Source organism: Panthera uncia (genome assembly GCF_023721935.1).
Source record: "Panthera uncia isolate 11264 chromosome A3 unlocalized genomic scaffold, Puncia_PCG_1.0 HiC_scaffold_11, whole genome shotgun sequence".
NCBI classification, from domain to species: domain Eukaryota; kingdom Metazoa; phylum Chordata; class Mammalia; order Carnivora; family Felidae; genus Panthera; species Panthera uncia.
In genome coordinates this window covers 24690303-24703698 of record NW_026057578.1, presented here as the reverse complement: position 1 = coordinate 24703698, position 13396 = coordinate 24690303, and the positions used below count along the sequence as shown (strand labels likewise).

General features: G+C 47.0%; 1 protein-coding gene across 1 annotated transcript in view; it reads left to right on the top strand.

Moving 5' to 3' along the window:
* The window catches only part of ZNF341 (zinc finger protein 341), a 47133-nt gene that overhangs the window by 30643 nt on the left and 3094 nt on the right, over positions 1–13396 (top strand). Inside the window, 4 exon segments of the mRNA XM_049649980.1 lie at positions 4896–4992; positions 7769–7901; positions 10901–11012; positions 11268–11338. Of these exon segments, the coding sequence (XP_049505937.1) occupies positions 4896–4992; positions 7769–7901; positions 10901–11012; positions 11268–11338 (413 nt within the window).

Sequence of the window (13396 nt, the reverse complement as noted above, 5' to 3'; positions counted from 1 at the left end):
GCAATAGAGACTCCAAATAACTGGCATAAGTGAAGTGAGAATTTATTTCTGTTTCACAGTAATGTTTGGGCAAGTAGAGTGGCTTCATACTATTTTCAGTGTCCCAGGCCACATTGGTCTCTCTGCTCTGCTCCCTTTGGACCACATTGCCTTGGCCTGCCTATGGTGCCTTCCCAAACCCCAAGCCCCTCAAGTGAGTTTTATGTGTGCCACTATATATGTGCTATATATTGGCTTTTTCCTTTTAAAAGTAAGATTTATTGTTTGTTTTTATTTTTAAAATTTTTTTATTATTTTTTATAGCAAAGAGAGGGCGTTTTTTTAAAGTTTATTTATTTATTTTTGAGAGAGAGTGTGTGTGAGCAGGGGAGGGGCAGAGAGAGAAGGAGAGAGAGAATCCTAAGCAGACTCTGGGCTGTCAACACAGAGCCCGAAGTGGGGCTCAAACTCACAAGCCGTGAGATCGTGACCTGAGCCGAAGTCGGACGCTTAACCAACCACCCAGGTGCACCTATTGATTTTTTTTTCTATTTACAAAAGTTATCCACGTTCAATGCAGAGAAAAAGATTTTTTTTAATTGCACAAAAAAAACTCAAAAAAACAAAACCCCCTGCCAAGCAAAGATAATCCCTCTTAACTTCTTGATACATGTTATTTGATCTGTGCCAGTACTAAGCATGTTTAGAGGTAGAACTGTCACAGGCTGTATGTGAGTCAGGTCATCCCAAACACAGTTACTGACTTCGGTGAAAATTCACTGTGCCGTCTTCCTGTCCCACAACTTCTGACAAACTGAAACGTGATGTGATCACTGTACATACGCATGGTGTGTGTTATCACAACCATAATATGGATATCTTTGCTTCTCGGCACAAACAGACCTGCCTCATCTCTTTATTTTTTTTATTTTTTATTTTTTTATTTTTTTATTTCTTTTTTAATTTTTTTTTCAACGTTTTTAATTTATTTTTGGGACAGAGAGAGACAGAGCATGAACGGGGGAGGGGCAGAGAGAGAGGGAGACACAGAATCGGAAACAGGCTCCAGGCTCCGAGCCATCAGCCCAGAGCCTGACGCGGGGCTCGAACTCACGGACCGCGAGATCGTGACCTGGCTGAAGTCGGACGCTTAACCGACTGCGCCACCCAGGCGCCCCTTATTTTTTATTTTTAAGAGGCTCCATGCTCAGCGCAAAGCCCAATGCAGGGCTTGAACCCATGACCCTGAGATCAAGGTCTGAACCAAGATTAAGAGTTGGACACTTGGGCTCCTGGGTGGCTTAGTCGGTTAAGCGTCCGACTTTGGCTCAGGTCATGGTCTCACGGTTGGTGAGTTCGAGCCCCACATCAGCCTCTGTGCTGACAGCTCAGAGCCTGCTTCAGATTCTGTGTCTCCCTCTCTCTCTGCCCCTCCCCTGCTTGCACTCTGTCTCTGTCTCTGTCTCTCTCTCCCTCAAAAATAAAATAAAACATAAAAAAAATTTTTTTTAATAAATAAATAAAAGAGGTGGACACTTAACCGACTGAGCCACTGAGGTGCCCCTGCCTCATCCTTTTAAATGGCTCCTTGGTATTCGGTTGTACATGCCAAATTTATGTAACTGGTCCTTTATTGCAGGATAGTTGGGTTTTTTTCCAGTTTGTCATTATTACAAACAACAACACAGAGAACAACTTTGGACATACATGTTTGGTCACTTGTAAATAAGTTCCTACAGACGCCAGTGTAGCTCAGTCAGTTAAGTGTCTGACTCTTGATTTCTGCTCAGGTCATGATTTCACAGTTCATGAGTTGGAACCCTGCATTGGGCTCCGCACACACAGTGTGGAGCCTGCTTGGGATTCTCTGTCTCCTCCTCTCTCTGCCCCTCCCCTGCTGGCTCTCTACCCCTCTCTCTCAAAATAAATAAACATTAAAAAAAATAATAAGTTTCTAAAAGTGCTTTTGCAGGTCAAAGATCAATGGAAGAGGGGCGCCTAGCTGACTCAGTCGGAAGAGCTCCCGACTCTTGATCTCAGAGTCGTGAGTTTGAGCCCCATGTTGACTGGAGAGATTACTTAAAAAAAAAAAAATAGGGGCGCCTGGGTGGCTCAGTTGGTTAAGCATCTGACTTCACCTTGCGGTTCGTGGGTTTGAGTCCCGCATCAGGCTCTGTGCTGACAGCTCAGATTCTGTGTCTCCCTCTCTCTCTCTGCTCCTCCCCCACTCACGTGCTGTCTCTCTCTCTCTCTCTCTCAAAACTAAACATTAAAAAAATTTTTTAATTAAAAAAATAGTATTTAATAGTAAAATTTCTTTTAAAAAAGATCAATGAGGGCTTTAAAAAAGATTGATTACCGACTTCAAAAAATAATTATGTGCATACAGTGCAATATTTATGAACTAATAATGGGCATAGGATGAAAAGGAATTCCCCATCTATCCTCATCCCCTTCCCCATACCACAGACAGTCATTTTCAGGAACTTACTTTGACATAATTTCAGACTTCCAGAAAAAACATATCCTTCACCCAGATTTCCCAACTGTTAACTCTACCACATTTGCTTTATTATATTTTAAGCTCTTTGGAGATTATTTGCTGGCATGATGCTCTTCTACCCTTTGTCTTTAGTGTACATTTTCTAGAAATAAGGGCACCCTGTTACATAAGCGCTGTGTAGTTCTCAAAATCAGAAAGTTAAATCAATACAGTTCTGTTGCCCAATCTATAGACCTTATTCAAAAATCTATTATTTCAATAACATCCCTTATAGACAAAGAAAAATATGTTTTTTCTGGCCTGGGATCCCATCTAGGATCACACGTTGCATTCAATTATTGTGCCTTTTTATCCTCCTTTAAGCTGGAACAGTTGCTCATTCTGTCTTTGTCTTTTATGACTGTGGTATTTTTAAAGAGTATAGGCTGGTTATTTTGTAGAATGTCCTCGGTTTGGGTTTGTCGGGTTGACCTCAGGTTAGATGCAGGAGTGGCATCACACAAAGTGCTGCTCAGTCCTCAGCGCATCATATCAGCAGGCACATGACGCTGGTTTGCCCCCACTCTGGGGATGTTACCTTGGATGACTTAGGGTGGCATTTCTGGCAGGGAGTTTTTATTTTAATGCTTATTTATTTTTTTTTAAATTTTTTTTTTTTCCAACGTTTTTTATTTTATTTTTGGGACAGAGAGAGACAGAGCATGAACGGGGGAGGGGCAGAGAGAGAGGGAGACACAGAATCGGAAACAGGCTCCAGGCTCCGAGCCATCAGCCCAGAGCCTGACGCGGGGACAAATTGCTCACCTACCTGTGAGCATTCCTCACTGGAACCTCATCATAAATGGGCCCATTGCTGGCAAATGTTTTTATAGTCAGGAGACTGGAGGGGTCTTTTCTTCAGAGTGGCTTATGACCTTAAACTGCTGTTTTGAAGGCTTGTTAACCAGTGATATTAAGAGTAGAGACTGCGGAGGGATCTGGGTGGCTTAGTCGGTGGAGCGTCCAACTTTGACTCAGGTCATGATCGCACGGTTCATGAGTTTGGGCTCCACATTAGGCTCCTGCTATCAGTGTGGAGCCAACTTTAGATCCTCTATCCCTGTCTCTGCCCCTCCCCCACTTGCACTCTCTCTCTCTCAAAAATAAATAAACCTTTAAAAAATAAAGTGTGTTAAAAAAAGAGTAGAGACCACACTTACAATGCTGTTTTGATTTACGAGCTGTTTGGCACGGTTGTGTCCTTTGATTCTTGTGACAATCTTAAGAATAAACAAGAAGCAGGCCCATTTGGGATTCCTACCCCATTTTATGGATGAGGAAACTGAGGGTCAGAAATAAGAAGGTGCAAGGCCTGGACCCTTTTCTGTCTGACTCTTTCATATATAACAGATTGTCACTGGTGGTTCAAGCAGGTTATGAACGGGACAGATATGGTCCCTGCCTCTAGAGCCCAATTGCTGGTGAAAGAGACAGATACTAATCAAGTAAGCAAACAAGTAAGTAATAATTATAAATAGTAAGTGCTAAGAAGAAAACAAAACTGGGTGATGTAGTTGGGGGGTGCCCAGGGGTGGGCCATAGGGGACAGCTTGAGACAGGATGGTCAAGGAAGGCATCTCTAAGGAGGTGACATTTGAGGTGAGACCTGAAGGAGAAGAAGGTGCTGCCCAAGGGAATACTTGGGGAAGAGTGTTCCAACTGTCAGGAACAGCAGGTGAAATGGCCCTGAGGTAGGAAAGAGTTTGGTGTGTTCAACAAATATTAAGGAGGCCAAGGTGGCTGGGGCAGAGTGAGGTGGGCAGTGGAGAAAGATGAAGTCTGACAGGTAGGAGTGGTCAAGCCACTAGAGCCTTGTAGGCCCTAAGCAAGGATGTGACATGGTCTTATTTATTGATTGACTGATTGATTGATTGTTGATTTTCATTTTTAAGGACTTGTAGGGTGCCTGGCTGGCTCAGTCAGTAGAGCATGCAACTCTTTCTTTTTTTTTTTTCTTTATTTTTTTTTAACGCTTATTTATTATTATTGAGAGACAGAGAGACACAGAGTGTGAGCAGGGGAGGGGTAGAGAGAGGGGGAGAACAGAATCTGAAGCAGGCTCCAGGCTCCATGCTGTCAGCACAGAGCCCGATACGGGGCGCAGACTCACAAACTGTGAGATCATGACCTGAGCCGAAGTCAGTCGCCTAACCGACTGAGCCACCCAGGCGCCCCAAGCATGCAACTCTTGATCTCAAGGTCATGAGTTGGGTGTGGAGCCTATTTAAAAAAAAAAAAAAAGAATGAATTAAATGTAGAATTTTGCCTCCTAGTGTTGGCCCTGGGAGGAGGAGAATAGCTGGTTCCTGTGTCTGTGGGGCCAGCCCAGCCTCCACACACTGCTCTGTCACCTCTCATGCTCCTTTCCGTGTAGGTGTGTCAAATGTGTCAACAAATACTCTACTCCCGAGGCCCTGGAGCACCACCTGCAGACCGCCACTCACAACTTCCCCTGCCCGCACTGCCAAAAGGTGGGTACCACTGCCCTTCCCCAGCTGGGACAGCAGTTGGGGCTGAGAGGTAGTAGAGCAAACACCTCACTGTCTCCTTCTCCCCTCCCGCCTCAGTACATGCAGCAAAGCCTAGGCTTGTCTCCGCAGACTTGTCTCCATGGACTTGTCTCCATAGGCGCTTCACCTTTGAAGAGTAGGGGCCCTGCCTGGCCCATCTTAGCCATTAGACGGCACACATGGCCATCCTGGAGCTGCTGCTGGGCCAGGCCGGGCCAGGCTGCGCTAATGTGGGGTGAGGCCTCTTCTGGGCCCAGGCCCAGCATCAGGACAGCGGCCTCCAGCTTCCTGATGTATTATGCTTGTTACCATTGGTTCTTCTTTTCAGTGAATGTGAAAGCCATCACTGAAGCCTGTCCTTTAGTGTCATCAGCTAGCCAGGCAGTGTTCCGATTTCTGAGGGTCTCAGAAACATCGTAATTTTTAGAAAATGTTTATTTATTTATTTTTGAGAGAGTGCACGCACCTGCCTGTGCGCAGGGTTGGGGAGGGGCAGAGAGAGAGAGAGGGAGAGAGAGAATCTTTTTTTTTTTTTAAGTTTATGTATTTATTTTGAGAGAGATAGGGTCCTAGTGGGGGAGGGGCGGAGACAGAGAGAATCTCAAGCAGGCTCCGAACTGTCAGTGCAGAGCCCGATGTGGGGCTCAAACTCATGAAATCATGAGATCATGACCTGAGCCAAAATCAAGAGTCAGACACTTAACTGACTGAGCCACCTAGACACCCCGAAGCATCATAATTTTTATAAGGTTTATTTGTTTGAATCAGACTCACATACTCCAATTGGTTGATACAACCAAAATTTCTATTAACAGTTTCTCCCACAAGTGCTCCTTTTTTTTCCCCCCTTTTAATTTATTTGTTGAAGAAACTGGGCCATTGGTCTTGTGGAGTTTCCCAAAGTCTGGATTTTGCTGATTGCATCCCCCTAGTGTGTTTAACTGGTTTCTGTTGGGGTGCCTGGGTGGCTCAGTCAGTTGAGCATCCAACTGTTGACTTTGGCTCAGGTCATAATCTCACAGTTCGTGGCTTCGAGCCCCACATTGGGCTCTGCGCTGATGGTGGGGAGCTTGCTTGGGATTCTCTCTCTCCCTCTCTCTCTCTCTGCACTTTCTCTCTCTCTCAAAATAAATAAACTTAAATAACTAAATAAAATTTTAACTGGTTTCTTTATTCTACTCATTTTCTTACAGCCTTACACAGCAGATTTCCCAGGACAGCCCTCGTTTCACTTCAGCCTCATTGTAGATGTTTCTGATTATGTATATAGCCTAATTCGGGGCTTTGGAATTTGTGTTCCAAATAAAAGTATCATGAATTGAAAAAGAACCATGTGCCACATGCTGTCCTGAGCATCTTATCTGAATTGAGTCATTTAACTCTAGGAGGCATACTATTACTATTCCCATTTTACAGATGGGGAAACCAAGTTACAGAAAGATCACCTAGCTAGGAAATGGTGGGGCTACTAAGTAGTTGAGTCTGTAACCTTGACTACTTCTCTGTAACGAATGAAAAAAATGAATGAATATCCTTCCTATGGCTGGAGAGGAAGGAGATTTTGGCTTCCATGGTTTCTGGCTCTTCCTTACCTTTTCATCCATTTCTTCAGTTACTTACTCATCTTTTCATTTTTTCTTTTGCATGTAAGTCATTTCATACAGGCCCTGTGCTGGGAAATGAAAGTTCCTCTGCCCTCTTAGAGATCTCATAAAAGCCAAGGGTTATAATTCAGGGTTAGATGGGTTAGATGGTGACTTTAAAATTGTAGATGGAGGCGCCTGGGTGGTTCAGTCAGTTAAGCATCCGGCTCTTGATTTTGGCTCAGGTCATGATCTCACAGTTAGTGGATTCAAGCCCCATGTCAGGCTCTGTGCTGAGTGCAGAGCCTGCTCGGGATTCTCTCTTTCTCCCTCTCCCCCTGCCCCTCCCCCACTCATGCACCCATGTGTGCGTGCACATGCTCTCTCTCTCTCTCTCTCACTCAAAATAAAGAAGCATTTTAAAAAATGTAGATGAACAGGGATGCTTGGCTGGCTCAGGCAGTAGAGCATGCAGCTCTTGATCTGGGGGTCATGAGTTTGAGCCCCACATTGGGGATAGAGTTTTCCTAAAAAACAATAAATAAACAGGGGCGCCTGGGTGGCTCAGTCGGTTAAGCATCCGACTTCAGCTCAGGTCATGATCTCACAGTCCGTGAGTTCAAGCCCCATGTCAGGCCCTGTGTTGACAGCTCTGAGGCTGGAGCCTGCTTTGGATTCTGTGTCTCCGTCTCTCTCTGCCCCTCCCCCGCTCATGCTCTGTCTCTCTCACTCTCAAAAATGAATAAATGTTAAAAAAAATTTTTTTTAAAGACAAATAAACAGATAAACAGATGGTAAACAAATAAATATAAATGAACATTCAAGGGCAGGATTTGTTTTGCCTGGCACGGCATTGAAAAGTCAAGAGGGCTTCACAGAAGCAGTGACACCTGAGTTGGGTCTTGAAGGATAAATAAAAATTTGTCAGGCTAAGAGAGAAAGGCCCTCTGGGTAGAAAAAATAGCCTGGCAGAAGCTCAGAACATGCATTGTGGGTGAGTAGTGGGAGTCATGAGGTTCTAAGCCTGACACTGGGCCCTGATCCTGGTTGGGGAGAATGGTTTCCACAACTGCTGGGAATGAGGGGCCCCTTGAGCTCAGGAGGTGGTGAGGGTTAGTGAGTCAGACCTAATGCCAACTCGTCTCTTCTGCCAGGTGTTTCCTTGTGAGCGCTACCTACGGCGTCATCTGCCCACCCACGGCAGTGGGGGCAGGTTCAAGTGCCAGGTGTGCAAGAAGTTCTTCCGGCGAGAGCACTACCTCAAACTGCATGCTCACATCCACTCAGGTGAGTGCCCTGCCCCCCATCAACTCCTGCCCAGTCCCCCTCCCTCTCTCTTCCCTTTCCCACCCCCCTCTAGCCTTTGCTCCTGTCTTTCTCCAGCCTTCTTCTCCCTCCCCGTCTTGTCCGTCCCCCACTCTCTCTTCATCCCCCTCCCCATCTCCTTTCTGGCCCCCTACCCACCTGCCCTCGCAAGTGAACAAAGGGTTCCCACCAACACTAAGGTAGACATGAATCCCTGTAGGCTGGTGGGGAGGACTCTTGGCTCTGCCCGCAACAGCTCACTCAGACCATTCTGAGCCCCTAGGGGTGGGGGTCCTGTTCTCACTACAGAATTCCCACCCAACCCCCTCTCCTTGGCTCCCCAGTTGAGACACATTGACATTTTCTTTTCTTTTCTTTTAAGTTTTTTTATTAAGTTTATATATTTATTATTTTTGAGAGAGAGCACAAGGGAGAGACAGAGAGAGAGGTAAAGAGAGAGAATCCCAAGCAGGACTCATGGCTGTCAGTGCAGTGGCTCAGTCAGCTAAGTGTCCGACTTCAGCTCACATCATGATCTCATGGTTCGTGAGTTCGAGCCCCGCATCAGGCTGGTTGCTGACAGCTCGGAGCCTGTCAGCTTCAGATTCAGGCTAGTTGCTGAAGCTCAGAGCTTCAGATTCAGTGTCTCCCCCATCTCTCTGTCCCTCCCCAACTTGTGCTCTCTTCCTCTCTCTCTCAAAAATAAACATTTAAAATAAGTAAGTAAATAAATAAATAAAAACTTTTTTTTTAAATAATAAATCTTAAAAAGTGTATGCATTGGTAATTTTGGTAGATATTACCAAATTACTCTGTTTATAGTTTTAAAAAGTATTATGCAAGGGGCACCTGGGTGGCTCATTGGGTTAAGCATCTGACTCTTGATTTAGGGTTGGGTCATGATCTCGAGGTTCATGAGATCGAGCCCCATATTGGGCTCTACCCTGCTGGGGTAGAGCCGGCTTGGGATTCTCTCTGCATCTCTCTCTGCCCCTCCCCACTGTGTGTTCTCTCTCTCTCTCTCTCTCTCTCTCTCTCTCTCTCTCTCTCTCTTTCTCTCTCTCAGAATTGATAAACATTAAAAAATTTTTGTTCAAAAGTATATGCTTATTTTAAAAATGAAGCAGTATTAAGAGCACCTGGGTGGCTTGATCGGTTAAGCATCTGACATCAGCTCATGTCATGATTTTACAGTTCGTGAGTTTAAGCCCCGAATCGGGCTCTCTGCTGTCAGCGCACAGCCTGCTTCAGATCCTTCATCCCCCTTTCTCCCTGCCCTTCCACTACTTGCGTGCACACGCTCTCTCTCTCTGTGTGTCTCTTGGTCTCTCTCTCTCAAACAAAACAAAATAAAATAAATGAAGCAGTATAGAAGTACATAAAGTAAAATGTTAAGTTCTCCCTTCAAATCGTAATTGTTACCGGTAGTTTGGTGTGTACCCTCCCTCAACTTTCTCCCTTCATATTCTGTGTGTATACAAACACCTATGGCGAGGGCCATTTGGGAGTATGAGGATTACATTTCTTTTCATTTTTTGTCTTAAGCTGTTCTACAAATTTCTTTCCTTACTTAGCAGTATGGCCAGGAGATCTTTCCAGATCAGAAAACACAGATGGACACTAATCTTTTTAATGACTGCAGAGCATTCCATTATAAGGACCAGAATTTCCTTAATCACCGGGTTGGCATTTTTCAAAAGTACTTTATTCATTCCAGAGGGAGAACAGAGAGGAAATAATGGCAGGTAATCCAGACAGCCCAGTAACAGTCCTTTTCCACAGGACAGGTTGTAAGCCCTGATGAGAGCTGTCAGGTGAGAGCTGCTTTCCTCCCCTCCTGCCCCCACCCCCCCACCAGATTCTTTTGCAGCCGACGAGGAGCCACTCGGGTGGACTCTGCATCACACTGCTGGGCCGGCGTCTTAGTTCCCCCAAACACTAGGTGCAGACCGTGACCTTCAGTTTTCTCATCCAGTACTTACCTCATAGTTCATTACAACGATTCCAGTAGATAAGGTATAATTCCCCTCTCTGCCTCAGTGGGCCCCTTTCAGTAAATGCCACAACCATTCACCTGTCACTCAGGCCCACCTTAGACTCGTCCTTGACACCCTTCCCCTCACACCCCACAGTCAGTCCATTGGCAAAGGCTGCCGATTCTGCTTTCCTGACGTTGCCTGTACTGGCTGCTTCCCCTGCCTCCACCCCCACCCCTTCACTGTATTTTCTGCATGCAGCTAGAAGGAGACTGTGAAACTCTTAAGTCAGATCGGTCCTCCCTCTGCTCAGCCACTCTGGTGGCTTCTCCTCTTGCTCAGAGTAAAAACCCAGGCCTTCCAGGCCCTCCCTGTTGGGCCAGGCTGTCTCCCTAACCTCCCCTTCTGCCTCATTCTCTCTCCCCTACTCTGTTCCAGCCATACTGGCCTCCCCTGTCTTCAGACATACCACACACTCCCATCTTTCCTTCAGCCTGGGACCCTGACTCTGGTTTCCATCATGGCTTGCTCCCCTCCTACCTCACATCTCCCTTCTTGTCTCATCAGAAAGGCCTTTTTCTTTTCTTTTCTTTTTTTTTTTTTAAACTTCAATGTTTATTTATTTATTTTTGAGAGACAGAGATAGAGCATGAGCAGGGGAGGGGCAGACAGAGAGGAAGACACAAAATCTAAAGCAGGCTCCAGGCTCTGAGCTGTCAGCACAGAGCCCAACGTGGGGCTCAAACCCACAAACCATGAGATCATGACTTGAGCCAAAATCAGACATTTAACTTACTGAGCCACCCAGGCGCCCCAAGCCTTTTCTGACCGCCCTCTCTGAAATAGCTCCCTTCTTCTCCTTGGAAAAACAAAGTCATGAGGAATGGGAAAGGCTGTTTTCTCCCAGGCCACTTCTTTAGAGGAGCTGCTACCCTCTAGTGTGCCCCATATTCGGACTCCATCTCATGGGACTCCCTCCCCCACCTCCATCTGTGTCTTCTACAGGTGAGAAGCCCTACAAATGCTCAGTGTGCGAGTCTGCGTTCAACCGTAAGGATAAACTGAAGAGACACATGTTGATCCATGAGCCATTCAAGAAATATAAATGCCCCTTCTCGTGAGTAGAAACTGGCATGAGTGGGAGGGGCAGCTTTACCCAGCAGTGGGACACAAAAACGTCAGGGCTGAGTTTCTGAAGGCCCTCTCTCCTTTTTCCTGCTGTGGGCCTGGCTGCCTACCTACTCCCCACTCTGCTTCCCAGCCTGGCCCTTTGGGTAAACAGGAAGTCCCTCATGCCCTGCACTAGCACAGAGGCCAGCAAGAGAGTCCTGAGTTTGGTGAGATCCTTCTGACCAGTGGTTTTGGGTTCTAGGACACACACGGGCTGCAGTAAAGAGTTCAATCGGCCGGACAAACTGAAGGCTCATATCCTCTCCCACTCTGGTAAGTGACTCCTGGACATATCAACAGGGTCTGGTTCAGCTCAAAGTCCCTGGGACAGGCCCTCTGGAAACAGCAGGCACATCCCATGTGGCTTTTTTTTTTTTCTTTTTAACGTTTTATTTATCTTTGAGACAGGGAGAGACAGAGCATGAACAGGGGAGGGTCAGAGAGAGGGAGACACAGAATCTGAAACAGGCTCCAGGCTCCGAGCTGTCAGCACAGAGCCTGACGCGGGGCTCGAACTCACAGACCGTGAGATCATGACCTGAGCCGAAGTCGGCTGCTTAACCGACTGAGCCACCCAGGCGCCCCTCCCATGTGGCTTTTAATCACTGCCTGGTATATTCCAGCCAACAGACTTTTGCTCGTGGGAGCCATGAACCAGGCCTGCATTAGGGACCTCAGGGTCCTACAGAGGTGAGTCAGATACACTCCCCTGGGCTGAGGGGAAGCTGACCTAAGAGGAGATAGCTCATAAATCAGAGAGGTGCCCGGTGTGATAGAGGTGTGGATCAGGTGTGGAGGAAGATCAGGTTCCAACTGGCTCCAAGACACGGCCAGGAAGGCTCCTTGGTACCCTCAGCAGAGCGGGGCAGGTGGGGTGTGGAGCAAGGGTCTTCACCCTGCTCCTCGGTTTCCCAGGGGCTCCATGGCTCTTCTTTGGGTACTGCTGCATCCCCAGAGCAGCTTGGCTGTCTTTCCACATACCGTTTGGGCTAGAACATGGTTTCTTGGCACTATTGATATTTTGTACTGGCTGATGCTGTGTGAGGGGGCTGCCATGTGTATTATAGGATGTTTAGCAATATACTTAGCCTCTACCCTCTAGATGTCAGTGGCTTCTTCCCCACAGTTAGGACAATCACAAATGTCTCCAGGGGACAAAAGTCTCCTGGACGGTAAAATTGCGCCTGGTTAAGAATCATGGGTTTAAAGAAAGGATTTAGTTGCTGAAGAAAGTTTGAAACCTGAGAGCGTAGAGTTGAGGACTTTGCAGACAGATGGCCTGTGTTTGATTTTTAGCACTACCACTGTCCTGCCGTGTTGCCTCATGCAAGTCTCTGCCCCTCTCTGAGCCTTCATCCGAGGGAGGCTGAGGAGAGCATGGCTCAGGCTGAGCGTGGGCTGGACTTGCCTTCATGGTGGATACGGAGGCACCAGTGATTCATTGAGTGACTGACTATTGAGAACTTATCACATGTCAGACTCTGGAGGTGACATGGGGGAATCAGATGGGCAGATCCCCACCCTGCCCTCCTGGGGAAGCTTAGCATTCAGTGGCAAAGATTGAAAATGAACAACAAAAAAATAAGTATTTTACAGAGAAGTATGCAGACTACAAAGACAGGAATAAACAGTGAGGGGGCAGAGAAAGATATGAGGCAGGTATCAGGGACAGTCTCCTGGAGGAGGTGACATGAGAGCTGTCTTAAGGGATGAGAAAAGCCAGGAAATAGCTTCCAGAAGGAGGGAGCAAGTACAAAATCTTGAAGCAGAGAAGGGACTGGGGGTGTTTAAGACCAGGAGAGGTGAGTGGGAGTATGGAGCTCAGAGAACAAGTGGGGGGAAGGAGGGAATGGGGCTGAGAGGTGAAGGGAGTGGTCAGACTGCACAGGGCTTTGTGGGGAACTTGGCAAATCACTGGAAGGTTCAGAGCAGAGAATATCACAATCCTTTGTGTATTTCATGAAACCATTTCTAGCTGCCCTGTGGGGACGGTCTGAGGGGGCCGGGGTGAGACAGACAGACCAGAGAGGAAAGAGATGATGGTGACCTGGCTAAGTCAGCTAAGGTTTGGGGGCTGAACATCCTATTCCAGGCAGAGGGAAACAGCAAGTGCAAAGGCCCAGAGGCAGGAGCCAGCTTAGTGCCCTGAGGAAGGCATGTGTGGCTGGCCGCGAGTCAGTGGCTGGAAGAAGGGGGGACATGAGACTGACAGGAGAGCAGGGGCCCAGATCGCACACACGCTCAGCTGGGAGAAGTGGGGAGATGAGACTGGCAGGGAGCAGGGCCCAGATCACGCACGCGCTCAGAGGACAAGCCGAGAGACTGGGTTTT